Source organism: Quercus lobata, chromosome 8 (assembly GCF_001633185.2).
Source record: "Quercus lobata isolate SW786 chromosome 8, ValleyOak3.0 Primary Assembly, whole genome shotgun sequence".
Taxonomy (NCBI): Eukaryota; Viridiplantae; Streptophyta; class Magnoliopsida; order Fagales; family Fagaceae; genus Quercus; species Quercus lobata.
The window spans coordinates 63826823-63845612 of NC_044911.1; the positions used below are offsets into that span (position 1 = coordinate 63826823).

The 18790-nt window shown below is 33.5% G+C and overlaps 2 protein-coding genes and 1 long non-coding RNA gene across 3 annotated transcripts; 2 read left to right on the top strand and 1 right to left on the bottom strand.

Moving 5' to 3' along the window:
• Positions 1-374: 374 nt before the first annotated feature.
• On the top strand, positions 375-6758 carry LOC115958133. Its single transcript, XM_031076496.1, has 11 exons — positions 375-737; positions 1600-1642; positions 2038-2091; positions 2261-2324; positions 3003-3059; positions 3259-3365; positions 3468-3506; positions 4454-4542; positions 4681-4759; positions 6091-6138; positions 6326-6758. The coding sequence occupies exons 1-11, from the start codon at positions 538-540 to the stop codon at positions 6404-6406; spliced, it is 861 nt and encodes a 286-aa protein (XP_030932356.1). The 5' UTR covers positions 375-537; the 3' UTR covers positions 6407-6758.
• A 77-nt stretch (positions 6759-6835) lies between these two features.
• LOC115958134 lies at positions 6836-8167 on the bottom strand. The gene is made up of 2 exons (XR_004084456.1): positions 7827-8167; positions 6836-7182 (listed from the first exon to the last, which is right to left on the bottom strand). It is a non-coding gene; the product is annotated as an uncharacterized LOC115958134 (long non-coding RNA).
• A 2997-nt stretch (positions 8168-11164) lies between these two features.
• On the top strand, positions 11165-15884 carry LOC115955559 (protein trichome birefringence-like 33). The gene is made up of 6 exons (XM_031073725.1): positions 11165-11546; positions 11711-11927; positions 13419-13590; positions 13692-13891; positions 13975-14133; positions 15330-15884. The coding sequence occupies exons 1-6, from the start codon at positions 11363-11365 to the stop codon at positions 15667-15669; spliced, it is 1272 nt and encodes a 423-aa protein (XP_030929585.1). The 5' UTR covers positions 11165-11362; the 3' UTR covers positions 15670-15884.
• The last annotated feature ends 2906 nt before the right edge of the window (positions 15885-18790 follow it).

An 18790-nucleotide genomic window follows, 5' to 3' on the forward strand; every position in this document is an offset into this window, starting at 1 on the left:
TATGTCTAGATTTTATTAGATTGACGTATTTTAAATTTTGTTCCTTTGTACTGGCCTTCTGATGATCCCCGCACAGCTGTGAGACAGTTGTGTGAGTAGCGCCAACATTTTCCTCTAGAAAATTCATTATATCAACTCAGTCACGACAACAAAATTGAAAATTGAAAATTGTGTATTTTTTATTTATTTATTTATTTATTTAAGGTTAAATACTAAAAAGTAAAAATTCACTGTTTCGGCCTTCAGGTGTAATTTCAAATTTGTAAAAGTCACAAACTTGCTCCGATTTTAACAGTGACACGTTTTGTCAAAGTAATACCAAAAAAACAGTGACACGTTTTCCGTTTTTCTCTCTCGATTCTTCATATTGATATAGATGCACATTCCACAGCGAGTCTTTACATACATACTATTCACAAGTCACAACGTTCTTCTCAAATCCCACACCAAAAAAATTAAACAATAAATAATAAATAGTAAAAAAAAAAAAAAAAAACCTGAGACTAGCATGAGATATAGCTAGAGCTTGTGTGAACAATGAGAAGTGGATTCGATTCTCTGAAATGGCTTATCATTTTTGCTGCAATAGTTCTCTCAACGATTCCACACCGAGTTATGTCCTTGAACTCGGTCTCTCCGGTCTGCGAACTCAGTGTCATCGAGAACGACAAGCTTTACAGCTATAGCTTGGCCACTCCTATTCCTAATTTCCCTCACGGGGTTCTCAGCGAAGATGGGTACTCCTCAACTCTCTCTCTATTGTTTTTGTCTTTTTGTTGATCTGGGTATAGCTTGCTTTTCATTGTTTTTATGTGAAATGGCAATTTTTTTGATTACTTGATTGGAATGGGATTGTTGGGTTTTCTTGTTTTGAGTTGAAATATGATTTGGGTTTTAAACATTTATACATTATTGTCCTACTTGCACAAGAAGTGAGTTTATTGGAAAGTTCGAATGATTAATGCTAGAAAACCTTTGTTGGTATATTTTGTTTTTGCTTTTTGTTTTTATTTTTGTTTTTTAGTACGGTAAGCTCAAGGTTTGGAGTGGAACTATTGGTTTTTGAATAGTATTGGTGCAAGGGGACAAAAGTCACAAAACTTAGCTACACATTCTTAGGTGTTGAATCTTTTATTTTCTAATTAAATTCAATAATGAGGTTGCATTGACCAATACATCACATGGTTAAATTTAATTGTCATCGGGGGAAGATAACATGGTATATTCTGCATTGGCCAGTGTAGCCACACAATTGAATTTAATTGGGAAACCTAAAATATAACGCTTAAGGAATTGTACCCACTTGGTTATATTCAACTGTTGTTTGGGGGAAAATTACACTGTTTTATTGGAGAACCTAAAGCACAGCACCTAAAGAATTGTATCTAAGTTTTGCCTGTTGCAAAAAGATTGGCTTTATCATTTTTATTTTAATACATAAGAGAACTCTGTGTTAATTAAAAAAAAAAAACACTTTGTTTTTTGTATTTGAATTTAATGTGCAATTGATTTTGATGTTGGCTGTACTATAGTTTTGCTTTCCAAATGATTTGGTAATGAGACAACTAGTTTATATATCTATAATGTTGTTCCATACAGGTTTTACAAAGTGGCAACAAATGAGTCCGTGGTCTGGTTTCAGGTTGGCTCCATCAGGTTACACTTTGTTTCTTTGTATTCAAAAGTTTTTTCCATAGCATATCATTTCCTGAGGTGTCACTTTTTTTTTTCCTTCCTGATTCTTGAGGTTTCAACAGTACCCCATATCTAAATCTTATACGCAATCATGTAAACAGAAAACTCATTTTTTTTGGTTGATTGGGCTAACAAGAAATGACTTACAAGCAACAAGCTCACTAAACTGTGGTTTAGACGTGTGGAATTTGCATTGTACTTCAGTGAAACTTTTGATTGCAAATTCAAGTGCTTCTGTTGATCCATTGTGATCATATTGTTTTCTTAAAGCAATTATAGTCTTGGTATCTATGACGTAAAGTTGATTCACTATTAAGTTTCTCTTTATGTTATGTGGATCAGCTTTGCGATGGAATGATTTTCAATCATGACCCTCCTAAATGTGTTGGCTGCTCGGTAAATACTTCTCAAGTCCTACTAAGTTATTTTCTTTACAGTGATAGAGTAGACAATAATTCATTCTAGTTTCTTCACTTACGATACCTTTATTTCTTTGGTACAGTTGACCAAAAATAGTAATATATTTACCATCACAAATTTTACAGCATTTCCTTCTTAATTGTAGGATTGTGGGGGCCCATCACGTTGTGGCATGTATTGTAGTGCCCTCATGGAAAACAACATAGGAGGTAATTGTTCTCTGAGGCTTTTTAGAATACATATTTTATGGTATGTTATGTTATTGTTAACTATGGATATGCTAATTGATTAAGTGGAGAAAGTTGTTTGTTTATGGAAGTAGGTTTGTGAATGGGAGTCAATGAGTTAAGTATGGGGTATCTAATTGGATTCCAGAATCTGTTGCAGATACTTGAATTTAGCTCTTTGAATCTCAGTTCACCAATTACCATCCCAGGATTTTGGATTATATTAGAAAACCCTCTCCTCTTCCTTTCCATCTTTGTGGACAATTTTCTTGTATTAAAATTAAATACATGGAATAGTGTGCATGATGTAAACACTTGGTGAAGTGTTTACGGTGACCCTGTTCTGTAGGGGTTGGTTTTATCATCTGAATGCTTGTCATGCTTGGGTTTGTGGTTGGGAGAGAGTTTATTTGTAATAATTCTAGATAAGATGTGGTATAAGGAGTAATTACCTATCATGATGTCTCTACCTGAGCTGTGAAGCCCGTACTGTTAAGGAATTATTACTTAATATATTTCCTCAATCAGAGCTCCTTTCCATTTATTTTCAACGAAACTATTGCCCAACTAAGGACCTTTCTTCTCTGTTGTAGAACATGAAGTTTAGTAGGTTAGATTCAGAGATAGTTATCTTCTAACAGAATCATGTTGTAAATGCAGGTTACCATGTTTGCACTACCATTGGTCAGGCCTCAGGCATAGACATTAAAATCATTGGTACGCTTAATGTCATCTCATTCAGATTAAAAGTAGAAGAACAATTACATCTTATTAAATTATGTTGCTTGTTTATGGCATCATGATATGTGCCTTTCCTTCCTTTAGTTTCCTTGATACTGTGGTGTAAACCATTTCATAGCATGCTTCTGTTTGTGAGTTAAACTTGGAAGCATATATCATTAAAAAATTATGGCAGATAAGAAGAATCCCCATGCTGGAGTGATTGTTAAGATGTTCAATACTGGCTCAAAGGTCAACTGTTCGCTCTCAGTGTCCGTTTTTTGTGATTCAAATAACGTTCAGGTGGGATCTTGTTCCTTTAATCTTTCTGAAGTCAATAGATTAGATTTCCGTGGGGTTGTTATGATCATGTTTATGTTACTTTTCCCTTTCTCTTTTTGGCAGGGGCCGCATTCACTGGAAAATTCTGGAACTTGTGATTATGTGAGTGCTTTGGACTTGCAGAAAATTATTTTATTGCCTCCATTGTCCGTACTTATTACTTTATTTTATTCATCAAAGTTGGTTTTTAAAATCACATAACCTGATTCCTAGAACACACATTGCATGTGTGTGGTGTGTTTATGCTCGCACATATGTGCATATCCATTAATGTTGCACTTTGAGATGGCCCCAATGAGTTGGCTCAAATGGCACCTCTTCATTCCATAAGAATGGATTGGAGCTTGAAGTCCTGGACTCGAGGCTTTTTTTTAAGTACTAGCAAAGTGGACTAAAATTCTAGGTTCCACAAGAGTATTTAGTGGTAATATCTCCTTGCATTCAATGTTTCATTCTATAAACAGACTTTAGCCTAATTGCAAATGGTACATGTTTAAATGGATTCTCACTGGAAGTTTTTTTGCCAATTGTTGTAATTTAGGATTACTGAGGCAGTTCCACCTGGAATCTTCATGTTAAATTAAACTACCTAATTTTGCAACTGCCTTTTGGCTTCAATGCTTCAGCGAATGCATTGCCAGACAATTTTTATACCGAATTGATCAATTCCAGACTAAGGGGGGAAAAATAAAAAGAAAGAAAAAGAATGAGATTGACATGATATACAACAGGCTTAGAACTGAAGATGCTCTTGATCCATAATTTGATGACTAATAAATCCGTTTTCTTGTGTCTTGGAGGAGTAATGATGGAAAAATGGAAGGAAAATAGTGTTATAACTGGTGGTGCTGTTGAAAAGGGGGAGAGGAGGTGGCATTTGAACAAAACATGGTTATTCTAGCATGTAGTTTGTCACAAGTCACAACCATAGATCTCAAAATGATTTATATTTTGACTGTTTAATGTTTGCTTGGCATTCAAATGTGGATTAATCATGTTTAAATTCATGAATCATATTGATTAGGTTCATAATTGTATTTCTTTGGCAGGCTACGGTAATGAGGCATCCTTCTGGTTGTGCCAAGATTGCACAATATCATGGGAAAGGGTGGGGTTGGTTTGGCACCTTCATAACCATGTGAGGCTTTTAATGTTTTTTTTAATAAGTATTTTTAATGTATTTTCTTACATGTTTAATTTTTACAAAATTACATTTTTTGGGTGAACCCTAGGCTTTTAAGGAGTTGTTTTGATCATTTGATTGCTCTGTTTTCAGTGTATTTTGCCTTTTTGGAGCGTATCTGCTGGCCAGTACAGTTTATCGATATTTCATCCTTGGAGTTCGTGGAATAGATGTATGTTTTCTCACCTGAATTGGGGTTGTTCTTGTTAATGCATGCTTTTGTCCATTTATATATGTATGCTAAACTAGTGTTTTTTTATATGTTACTCTGTATTTTCTTATCTTATACTTCAATGACTTCAGTGAAATGGATTTTGCTCAAGCTATATGCATCAAGGTGAAAAAATGTGGTTAAGTGAAGTGGTAATCACAAGGCTAAAACCTAGTGACTTTGATGATGTTTCAACAATCAATCATGAATGGGCTTTTGACAAGAAAGGATAAAGGAGAAAATTAATGTGGTTAATTCCAATTTGAAAAAATGTGGTTAGGTGACTTTGGTGAGGTGATTTTGATATATATATATATATATATATATATATGAGACACAAGTCCTTAAGTACTTGCTAAGAGGAAATGTAGCAATGCTAGGGCAAGTATTTCTGTATCTGGCATATATAGACAATTTGTGATATGATTGATCATCTTGTTATCATGCATGTTTGAGTGGCTTGACATATTATTTAGTGGATGTAGGTAAGTTTAGACTATAGACAATTGACATCTTACTCTAAATCTCTCAAATTAGCATTATACTGGAAAAGAGTTTTATTATAGCAAATTGTTGCATAGAACATACAATTAAAGAATGTTCACAGGCTATTATCCTAGGCACTCCTATTACATTTTCATTACATGCCTAAGCTTGCTATTCCATGGTGTGGCATTTTTTGTCTTGGAAACTACAATCATCTAGTACTTTTTATTATTATTTTATTTTGTCTTGGAAACCACGAAAATTAACCATTTTTAATAGTATAGATTACTATGTACCAACTGGAACGATGATTGTTCACAATTCCATAATTGAATCAATTACATATTGCTCTTACAAGGGGAAGAGGTGTGCTAGAGCTCTATGTTATTTATTTATGTTTGATTGGTAAGTCACATATACACCCAGTGGGTCTTGAACCCATGACCTCGCCCTTCACCTAACACTTGTAAAGGGAGGGAGTGCCATTGAGCTAGAGCTCATTGGCGAGGTTATTGTTATTTATTAAAACATACTAATCCAAGAATGTATGTCATGGAAACTTCTCACTTGTTATGAAAGGAGGATGGGGAGCTTAGTAGTATATTTTTCTTCGTTGTTTAGTATAATGGTATTGAGTTATGCTTGTGCAGTAAGCTGCTTTAAAAATTATGATCATCCATTGTCTTAGTAAATGTTACAGAAACAATATATAGTTTTCGTATCATATCTAGTCTTGGTGAGCACCCAAGGCACCTACACCGGTCTTGGTGTTTTGACTCCAGTTGTTTATTCCCCATCTTGCTCAGATTTTCCCAAACCTGGACTTCTGGACCAGTTTACCTCAAAGAACACAGGTATTCTTTTCACTTGCTTGGTTCAGTATCTGTTTTTATACTTTATTATGTCACATCTATGAACAAGTTTGCATTAATGTCATTTTTTTTTTCCTATATCGAAAAAAGTGAATTTTCCCCCTAAAGCTATATATGCTTGGTAGTTAGTACTTATTTAACTTACAATTCTATTGTTTCCTTTTTGTAGAGTTTGCTTGCTTCTTTGGTGCAGAAATTTAGAGGACCTTCTCAAGGTCACAGGAGCTCCTATTCTCCTGTCAACTTCTGATCGTATAACATTTTCCATTTAGGATTCTACGGGAGAATTTATCTTGTATCATCTCTGCTCTGCCATGAACACTCAACATACAATTGCAATGGTTCAGTTCACCCAACCGCTTCAACAGAGTGGATTTTTTCTTTTTAGATCTGTAGCAGAATTACCACTATTGCTTGAGATATACCGCCATATTACAGGTGCTTTTTGGTATCTTTTACACCCAAATATTTCTCATCAATGATATTCAATTAATTGTAATCCCTAAAGCTGACCATAAATGCTGCTATCATTGTTCTTACGAGCCAATGTCACATTTCCCTTCTGTGATATCAATGGAATTTTTACGAATTTTTGTACTCTACCTGCTTAAGGTCACCTCCTTTAGTATTTTTTTCTGCCCCAAATTGTTAAAATTTTTGAATTTGTAATTCATGTAACTTGAAAAGCAGCACAGGAAACACTCTGCCAATTTTATTACAGTTTAAATACATCAAACTCGTGAACCGGAAAAACAATTACACCATAGGTGAGTTGAGTAAAGTGTAATTTCCCCTACTTTGTTTTTGTTTGACATTTTGAATGGTGTTTTTTGTTAATATTTTATTCACACAGTTATATTTAATCTTATAACTGCAGTTGATAAAAAAAAATAATAATAATAAAAAAATAAAAAACACTCGCATAAAATATTTTTGATGTCAGATACTGAATAGAACATATAGGTGTTCAGATACTGTTGATATAGTTATGTGTATGCGCCCTTTGGATGGATGCTTGAGGGTGATCTGCATGGATTAGATGAACTCGTTACCTCCTATCTAAGCATACCAAGGTAAGGAAATATTTCGCTCTGATTATTAATCAATAAAAGATCTAAAATCGGTAAAAGCTTCCATGTGTGTAGTGTACTATTCTATGTTCCTGCTCTGTAGTTACATTAATTTACTTTGTTGAGTCTTAATCGGTGTTTGCCTATTGGATGAGCAAATAATCGATGTATCCGTGATAAAACAAATAACAATAGTGGTATAGAAACTATGGATTGAGATCCGGTGCAATAGCTATTACACCATGCAATAGGACGTCAACGGTTGAGATTAAAAGTTGCAAAAGTCACTTTTAATCTTAGTCCTTAAATAAATTTTTTTTTAACTCTCAACTTTTTACCATTTTACTTTTACACTTTATTTTTTCACTTCTCTCTCACACACCAAGATTAATTGCACGGTGCGATAGCTTTTTGCTATTGCAACGGATCTCTATCCCATAAACTATGTAAGAAACATTGGCCAATAAATTCAAGCCCAATTGACACCTCCTTCTCTTGCAAGTGTTAGGTGAAGGGTGAGGTTGTGAGTTCAAGATCCAACCAGATGTTTGTGAAACTTAACCAAAAAAAAAAAAAAAAGTGAAACTACATGGAAAATACCTGATTGAAATTTTTTCTTATTACTTGGAATCAGCATGTGGCTTGCTTTACTCTTGAAAGACATCAGCATCCATGGCAATAGCAAGTCCTATCAAAGAAAATTTTGTGAAGGTTCGGCTTGTGAGGAAGAAAGTTTAGTTGTAGATTGCCAGGTCAGGTTACCATAAGTATATATAAAGCTCGAGCAGCTTCCTTAAGATTTAATCTAATGGTGAATGACATTTATCATGTTGCAAAGCATAAACAATCAAATCTTCATCATTCACATATTTTGTTTACAGGCATCATTTTAGTATTGCTGAATCTATACTCATGCCTTCTAAAAAAAAAGAAACATCAAGGGAAAGATATAACCTAAAATATATGTCATTGCTTGTGTCATACTACTGTAACACACATAATTATAGTTCTTATTGCCACACCCACTCCCATTTCTTCAAAAGCAAACAATTCTACTCCATCTAAAATGGGGTCTTGTGCTGTCCCTCTCTTCTTTATTAATGGAGTCATACTCGTGCGAAATTTTAAGAACAGCTTTAAGTTGTTGCTATGCATCATTTTTAAGCAAAAACATGAAGACAATGGACCACTGAACATTGATTAGACAAGTGAAACGAATTCAATCACCTCTAATTTTTTTTTTTTTTTTTTTTTTCCCTTTTAGAGAATAGGTAAGGAACAAACATCAATCGCTATTACAGCTCTGACTATCGCTGACATACAGCTGCAATCTTAATCCTTTTTTTTGGTAAAGAATTTGGGGCTAGAGGAGCAGTTGAATGCCAGCCAACTTTGAAGCTGAAATGTCAACAAATACCCAATCACTCTCTACCTAAACCCTCCCATATTTTATCATATTTCTTGGCCTTCTATTGTAACCATTATAATTGTTATGATTATATATATATATATATATATATTTAAAAGTAACGAGTACGATTCCTTTCATTTGTGTATCAATCTCTTTTGTATTTAAACATGAAATAAAAGGAAAGGTCAAAAATGAAAAGAAAAAAAAGGAAAGGAAAGAGTATGATTCATTCTTTTTCTAAGACACTCTTACCTTCAAAGCCAAGCGACATTATGACCTTCAAAGATCATAATGCACCCACTACTCTTCTTCATCACGCCCCTTCTAATAAAGGCTGTATTTCCTTTTTCTAATTTTTCCCAAAAGCAGTAACATGACAATTGAATTGACTTCCCTACCTATAGACAACATTTGGGACCAAAAAAAAAAGACTTTACCTTGGATAAAATTCTGTGAGATAGTTATTTTTGTTTGAATCATTTAATGAGATTTAAGAGACTTTGTTCTTAAATGTAATTTTATAATAAAGCTCACAAGGAAAATACAATCACTGTACGTATAAGAATAATGGTTAACCGACAATTGAAAGGAGTTGAATGCAAGAGCAAGCAAAATGGCAAAAACTTGTATATTTTAAGATGCTCAATTGTGTGGCATTATACATATTAGAATCGAAATTAATTTCTAATTATGATTTAATTTTGGACTAAGTGTTCATTTTAACTTTCTTAATTTTGATGTCAAATAACCAATTTATAATACCAGATGTTAAAGATGAGATGACTGTGTTACTTCCTTAAGTATAATAATCTCATCATAACTACTGTTGAATTTTTTGTGTTCGTAAGCATGGGTTATAAGTTAAAACCTACTTTAAGTTAAAACTTAAAACTTAAAGTGAAATTAAACTTGATTGTTTACATGTAATAATCATATTATTTATAGGTTTAAATTATTTAAATAAATATGCAAGGCTTAAGGTAAATAATGGTCAAATTTCGTTTAAATTAGTGATATATCTTTCAAATATGCAAGGCTTAAATTATTCAAATTTCGTTAAATAAGTGATATATCTTTTTACTTATATTTATAAGATGAATAGTATTGCACAAAAAATAGAGAAATTTATGAATTTTACTCAATTATCTATCATATAAAAAATATTTTAACCTTATAAATAATCTAAACTATGACAAAACATCACAATTATATATAAAAAAGGGATGTGATCCCATCAACTTTGGTAACATGTTGTCCATTCATAATTTTTTTCCATTAATAAAATGATTAATATCATTCATTGTCACTCTTTGAAACATAATGTAATTAGAAATGTAAAATAAAATTTACAGAATGATTTGGATTTTAGAAAACCAATCTTGTTTATAAATATATAAATCACTTGGATTATAAAAGAAGAAAATAATTTATAGGTTCAAATCCTATAAAAAATGTGGAATTCTAGACAATTTAAAATATCTAATGCTCTATTTGTTTTAATGGAAAAGTTTATGTGAAAATAATTTTCTACATTTCCCTAATTTAGCTTTGTGTGAGATAAAGTTGTTTTTTGCTAAAATTTTCTAAAATACAATTTTATCCCAGACGAAACTAAATAAAGACATGAGATAGTTTTTTATTTTTATTTTTTTAATTTTTTAATTTTTTGTAAAAGGATTCACTTTTTAGAAATTATTAATATTGAAACAAATAGAACCTAAGTGAATTTTAATTAGTACAACTCCGTAAATAAGAGAATCAAATCTCGTCTACACACAAAAAACATGTTAGTCTCTTGGTCAAATGGAAAAAAAAATCATTATAAAACGTTGTAAATACCAAATCTTATTATATCCATTAAAAAAACAATCTTAATTTTTCTTGTCCACATTCTTTTTATTTTTAGTTATTAATTATGAAACATGACATTACAATTTCCATCCAACATTTTACCGGTTGAACGTGTGTGGATCCCAAACAAGAGGTCCGACATCCAAGGATCGACAGAGAGAATGTTACCAATCATTATAGAATTCGGCTTGACAATGTTTCAAATAAGTGATACTACAATTATTATTAGCTGTACATTTATAAAAAAATTGTAGGAAATAATAATTGTTCCATATATTATACATATTAGGTGTTATAATATTCGGAGAATCATCTTCAATTATGTTAAATGTGAGGTAAGAGTTTTGTAGCATAATTGGTATGTTTTTGGTGTTTCTAATAGAGACATTTAGATTCAAATTCTCTTATTCCAAACATTGATATAAAAAGATGGGGAAAGGCTTGTGTCCAGTGAAAATTTTCACTGGACACGGCAGGATTTGAACACATGTCCAAGAGTAGACACGTGTCCGCAATCCAACGTGTCCAGTGAAAACTTTCACTGGATACAAGCCGGATCCAAAAAAATGTTGCATAATTGGTATGTTTTTTTATATTTCTAACAGAGATATTTATGTTCAAATTCTCTCATTCCTATTATCATATATAAAAAATAAAAACTATGAGAAATGAAATGCAAATAATAGCTACAGTTTTAGAACTTTCCTACTTTCCTGTTTAAAATATAATTAAAACGTTACAATCAAAGTTTATATTAGGCTTGCAAAGCACCATATATCATTGATATCTCCAACCTCATCAAGAAACTCATAACAACAAAACCATTAATGGTTGTGTATGAAATATTTCACGCACATACAATACAACAACACAAATGAAGCCACCAATATCTTCCTCCTCCTCTGTTCTCATCAGAAAAGCTCGTCTCTCTCCCTTCCTTTTCACCTTACTAGCTTTCATACTTTTCGTCGCAATTCTCTATGGCGAGGACTTCATGTGCATCTTCAGCCAACAACTCCAAATCTACGCTGACCAGGGCCAACCAGTTTCCAGAGCAGGTGAGTTGACTCAGCCCAACCATCCGACTTAAAACTTATATATATATATATATATATATATATAAAATATATATATATATATATATATATGTGTGTGTGTGTGTGTGTGTGTGGCACATGATAGTTGTTATCGAAAAATTGAGTTGGGTTTTGTTTGGGGTTAGAGAAAAAGTGGGAGAAGCTGCCCTTTGCGATAGGGAAGACCCAGGAAAGTTGTGACGTGTTCAGTGGGAGCTGGGTTAGGGACGAGTTGACTCGACCTCATTATCAAGAATCGGAATGTCCGTACATTCAACCACAATTGACGTGCCAAGAACATGGGCGACCTGATAAGGAATATCAATATTGGAAATGGCAGCCAAATGATTGTTCTCTTCCCGAGTAAGTATTACACCCAGTTAATCCCAAAAAAAAAAAAAAGTTCTTCTAAGCTAGTAAGAGTTAGATTATCAATTATTAGAACATTTTTTTTGGTAGTAGTTAAAAGTACCATTAACAGTAATCATTCTCTGCAACGGTTTTTTTTTTGATTGAATTGGAAGAGAATTATTAATCCGGGAAAGTTTTACTGCATACTAGTAATTGTTGCATAATAGGTTATGTAGCAGTAAAAATAAAGTGATAAGTATTTAAAATCCATCTGATCATGTGCATTGCATATTATTTCTTAAACATATGTTGCTTTCTTTTTCTTTTTCCTTCCACGATTTAGCAAATGAAAAGTCCGAAATTTAGAAAGTCACCCAAATCAATTCATTTGTAGAACGGATCCTCATACAAATAAATCTTGTGCTAGGTATCAAGCATGTTTGAACCGGTGACATGTTAAAAATAAGTTTACCTTGCCTTAAAAAAATAAAAACTAATGTATAGGTAGATTTACTGAAAATTAAGAAAACATTGGTGGGAGGGTTGTACTATTTTAATTAATAATTTTTTTTTTTTTGAAAAACAAACTAATTGCTAAATATGCACGCTTTAATTACACTCTCTCACCAACTTCAAACTTATTAATTAACATTTATGAACGCTTATTATTACAATATATATATATATTTTTTGAAAATGTTTGTTGATCAAATTAAGTACAGTGGTGATTTAGAATTTAAATTCCAACTTTGTAGAAAGACTCTAAAAATAACAAATTAATTAAGAATGTAATAACGAATAGGATTTTTCTTTTTTTTTTTTTAAATTATTGAGAAGAACCGTGGAAACGTAAATAATCTAAATTTCATGACTCAAATTGGCGGCTTTTGTTCTCGACTGATGTTTCGAACTGGTTGGCTGGCCGGCTGGCTTTCATGGTCCTTTGAGCTTTGGATCTCAGCCAATGAGCCAGCCAAATATACAAAGTGACAAGTCAACCAGCTGCAATAACTTTCACAGAAGCACGTCCCTCTCTTGTCGTAGGTGGCGATATGAACAAAGTTGGAGTGGGACCCACCTGCAACGTGCCCAGTTCTGAAATATAAAGTTTTTTTAATAATTAATTAATTATTTTTATATATATATGATAACAACTTGAAAATGAGTTTTTTTTTTTTTTTTTTTTGATAAGAGAAAATGAGTTTTATAAATGAGTAAACTACGCATTTGATTTTGTTGTGTCAATCAAGTATATGGGTAAACTCGCCATAACCTTTCGCTATATTTAAATTTAGCCTCTAATCATTGCCAGACCTTTTACTTTGGTGGGTTAATTAAAACCTAATGAAATACAAAGAATTTTCTGCACCAACACTCACATTTTAATTAGTTTTTACTTGACGTCTAAGCTAACTAGATGCTGTTCTTCACATTGAATTCATACTCTTTCCAATGAATGTAGCGCATATATTAATATTGTTCTCTCAAATTAATTATGTACAGTTTCAATGCCACATTGATGCTTGAGACTCTCCGAGGAAAGCGAATGATGTTTGTCGGGGATTCCTTGAACCGAGGTCAATATGTTTCAATGGTGTGTCTTCTCCATAAACTTATACCTGAGGATGAAAAGTCCATGGAAACTTTCGATTCACTAACTGTTTTCACAGCCAAGGTGACATTCAAATTATGTATCACATTTACAAATCTAAGTGTTCACATTTTGCTTTATGTTTATTTTTGTAACATTTTTTTTTTTTGTTTCCCTATTTTTAGAAATACAATGCCACAATTGAGTTCTATTGGGCACCATTTCTTCTCGAATCAAATGCAGATAATGCTGTCGTTCATAGGATATCTGATAGGGTTGTTAGAAAAGGTTCAATCAATAAGCACGGACGATACTGGAAAGGCGTTGATATATTAGTATTCAATACCTATCTTTGGTGGATGACCGGCTTGAAGATGAAGATCTTGTATGTTCTTGCTCTACAAAATCACTTATTCACCTCTCTATTAGTATTATCTCTTCTTGATCTAATGGCTTGAATTTTTTCAGGCTAGGATCCTTCGATGATGAAGTGAAAGATATTGTCGAGATATCAACTGAGGATGCATATCGCATGGCAATGAAAAGTATGTTAAGATGGGCGCGGAAGAATATGGACCCCAAGAAAACAAGAGTCTTCTTTACTAGCATGTCCCCTTCTCATGCAAAGTAAGCATTCTTTAGGTTTGCAACCTCTAATCTTAACTCTCTTATTCATTAACTCAACTCTCTCTCATATGCATGAGTGCACACGTACCACGTTCATTTAGGGATAGAATGGGAGGGGGTTGAGTTTTAAAATAATGGTCAAGATTAATGGTTTGTTTGGATGGAGGGGGGAAGGAGAGGGAGTAGAGTAAAGTTGACTAAAAATAAGCTAATTTTGTGCTAAATCTACTCTACTCTATTCTACTCTCCCTCCCTCCCCTCCATCCAAACGGACTGTAAATTCACCATCTCTTACCGGTTTAAGTTTTGGGACAAGTAACCATTTTATCATACCATCAATGTAGGTGGCTCTGACTTTTGAGTTCAAGTCATGACTTCACTCAGTTCACTATATTTAGCTTAAACTTTCAAGACAAGTGAAGGTTTATTACTGAGTTTGACATAGAGTGGAGAATTGTGATTTTAGGTGGCTGCCACCAGCTACCAAGGATAAAGAATGAATTTTACACCTATTGTATATCCTACGAATTTGCCATATGAATGTGGTATGCATCTGTTAGTCAAAACATAAGTTCATGTCTTAGCTAAAAAAAAAAGAAAAAAGGTTCATGTAAAAACAACAAAATGGAGACTTCTAAGCTTTAGCCAAGAGGGCCAGGATATAGATAAGCTCCCACCTTAACCCAAAATGACAAGTAAATGAGCTAGTAATATTTCACCAGGCATGGCTGTAAACAAATTAATAAACCATTCACGAATTGTATTGCAAATATATTACCATATTGATGCTATGTTCTCCAGCTCTCATTTAGCCAGTGATCAGCATAGAGATTTATCAAAAGTTCTATATAAAAGAATGAAAAATACTAAAATAACTATGCATTTTATTATAAAAATCTTATAATATAACGTGACAATGAATGTGATTGATTACACATAAAAAACTAAATAAATAATTTTTTTTTAGTGTGTTGTATTCAATCATTGATATGTTAGTTTGTAAATTCTATAGGATAAAGGCTTGTATCCAATGCAAAATGGCATTGGACACAAGTTTCACCTAATTCAATATAGTAAAATTTTTGGTATCCACCTTTTTTTTTTTTTTTTTCAATGGGATTTTAACATTAATTCCTTATATCACACATAAAAGCATATAAAGGGACACTACTGTAATTGAACATAAAATTTGGCAGGAGCATTGATTGGGGAGGTGAACCAGGTCTCAACTGTTACAATCAGACTACTCTTATTGAAGATCCAAATTACTGGGGTTCAGATTGTCGTAGAAGCATAATGAAGGTGATTGGAGAAGTATTCAGTAAATCAAAGTTTCCCATTACATTTCTCAACATTACCCAACTCTCAAGTTATAGGAAAGACGCCCACACTCAAATTTACAAGAAGCAATGGAATCCATTGACTCCTGAGCAAATAGCAAACCCTTTTAGCTATGCGGACTGTGTACATTGGTGTTTACCTGGCCTTCAAGATACTTGGAATGAGCTTCTATTTGCCAAGCTATTCTATCCTTAAAGTGTGGTAAAAACCCAAAATTGTTAAATTTTCTCATATATCAGATGGGTGTGAATATGGAAGTGGCCATTTAAACCTACTACGTTTGAAGTTGTGTGACAGTTGGGCCAAGGTGAGAGAGAGAGAGAGAGAGAGAGCATTTGTGTAAAATAACACTGTTGCAAATTAAAGGAAAATTGAAAATGAAGAAAATTGATTTGATTTTTTTTTGTAAATGGAAAATCAAATCTGAAATTTGCTTGTTTTTAGTTTCAGGCTTAAATACACTATTTCCTAGGGTTGTCTCACAAATAAAAAACAAGACATTCTAGAGTAATGGTATTGTGTGTATAAACGAAAAACAATATATAAGGAGAATTGCATATACTAGGTATTGTGTGTATATATGCCCCATGATCTAGGTAATGAGATTCTTTTTTGTAATAACTCGGTGTGTGTGGGACAAGAGAACTGCATATACTCAAGGAAATAATCAGATACTCAAAGAAGTTTGAATACCTTTGTTTTAAAAAAAAAAAAAAAAAAACTGGTATTTTTTTGGGTGTTTTCAGTAGAAACATTTAGGTTCAAATCATTTCACTCCAATCATCAATATATAAAAAACTTTCATCAAAAAGCAAAAATCAATATATAAAAAATAAATAAAAAATTGAGAAATGAAATGCAAATAGTAGCTATAGTTTTAGAACTTTCCTACTTTCATGTTTAATATATAGGTGTAATTGCATTTTCGGTCCTTATATTTTGACCCTATTTCCATTTTGATCCTCACTTTTTTATTTTATCGCCTTTAGTTCCCAAAATGAAAAATATATTTCATTTTGGTTCTTACCGTCATCTCACTAACGGAAAATAGCTTATGTGGCAGACAGAGTGCACAGTTGGCACTCAAAACGCTTACGTGGCATTAAAATAATAATAATTTTTATTTACCATTTAAATAATGTAACATTAGCATTTTAAATATTAAAAAAAGCCACATAAGAAAAAAAAATTAAAAAAAAATTCTAAACTTATGATATTAAAATTTAAAATAAAATAAAATATTCCTTTCTTTTTATTAATTTTTCGGACATTCATGGTCTTTGTGTTCTTCCCCAGAACATGATTGTTCATGGTCTTAGCAAATTAATCCTTATTTTATTTTCTTTTTCTTGTACTTTCTTTGCAACCACACACATCATAATTCATAACTCAGATCAAACAATAATAAACCAAATCAATAGATATGCATACTAGAAATCAAACCCAAAAATTGAACCCAAAAATCAAACCCAAAAAAATTTGAACCCAACATACACCAATCAAAATCAACAAATTTGCATCCTCTTTTTTCACAAAATCAACACCAATCTCCAAGTTGGAAACCCACCGATCCATCGAAACACAATATCAGATCCAACTTGGAAACACAAAATCTAGCAATCATCAAAACATCGAAACCCAGCAAATCAAACACTAATAACCCAGAAATAACCTACAAATAGCTATCCAACCACATTCCACACCAACAAAAAACCTAGAAACTTTAAAGAAACCAGCTAACCGCAACTATCCACACCAACACCAAACCAAGAAATTTCAAAGAAACCAGCCGACTATAGCTATCCACACCAACAACAAACCCAAACTGATTCTCAACCACCAACACCCACAAGCTCTTCCTCCCTTTTGCAACCACTAACCACCACCACTACATCGATAAGTTAATGAAGTATAGTTTGTCAAATCCAATTGTAACTCCGTTTTCCACAACAAAGCTAGACCTCCCCCTAAGTTCAGCTTCTTCACTATCAACTTATTAGGAATAGTTAACTCTCTACAATGCTTATCAAACCCTTCCTTGTCCAGTCATGTTTTTATTAAAAAACACACTGTGGGAGCTTGATCCTTCACTAATTTGCGAAGGCTTTGAACTGTCCAAGGGTTCCTAAGCCCTTGGCAATTCCAACTTAGTAGTCTCATTGTGATCGACAAGGGTGCTCTAGCACCCTCGCTATTTTATTTGGAACAACCTGAATCATCTTCTGCTTTCTCAAGTGAACTTCTAACTCTGAACCCTCATCCATCCATTCCTAATACAAACCTCTCTTCCCTAACATCGTGGTTGCCTCAGTTGGGCTTGAATCCTCTACTCCATAAATCATTTGGGCTAGTCTTGTCCAAGTGGGCCGTGATTTAGAAGGCTTTGGCCCTTTAAATCCCATCTCCTCCACGTGTATGGACCCATGCAGAGATATGTTATCCTCAGCTTTTAAATTTGAAACCACGTGCACTTCCTTAGGTATCGGCATTATCTCCTTAGAGCTGTCCCTCATATCGTTTGGAGTTAACCATTCCATATCCGTTTCAGCCCTTACTGTGAAATCCAGAACACAAACCCCATATTTTGGTGCGTTACCTAATTTCTCGCTATTTCCTTTCTCACTAACCACCGTTCCACTAAGGTTTGTATGATTAACCCCCTCTGCCCTTGCTGCACTTGAGACATCTAACTGTAAGTGTCCTTTCTCTGGCAACATGTCGCCCCAACTACTCTTAGTTCATTCCACCTGTTGTCTTCCCCCACTAGCCTTCAACCACTCTCCATACTGGAGTTGACCTTCCTTTCCAAATTTCGTCAGCGTAAAATAATTAGCACAATGCTTGATATCGTGGCCCAATAAACCACAATAATGGCAAAACATTGGTAATCTTATACTTGAACGTGGTCCACGTCTTTTGGCTATCTGAGCCAGCTAGAAATCCCCCTCGACGAACTGGTTTCGCTATTGGAATGGCCACTTTAACCCTCATGAACAAATTTTGCCCATCTTGTCCATCTTCTCCACCTCTTCTACCACCCCCATACGACTACCAATCTCTGCTGCAACAGTGGGACTGACCATATCAAACGGAGCATCCCAAATCTGCACCCACAAGGATACCAAATCAAACCGGACATTCTTTGCAATCATTCCTAGTTGCCACTTGCGTAGCAAAAGAACCTGGTTATCAAAAGTCCATGGACCACCCTTAAACACCCGCTCCAACTCAAGCTCTGTCTTGAACTTGAATTGAAACAGATTTGACCCTACTTCAACAATGTGCATCCCCTCATCCATCCCCAAGCTCTTCGTAA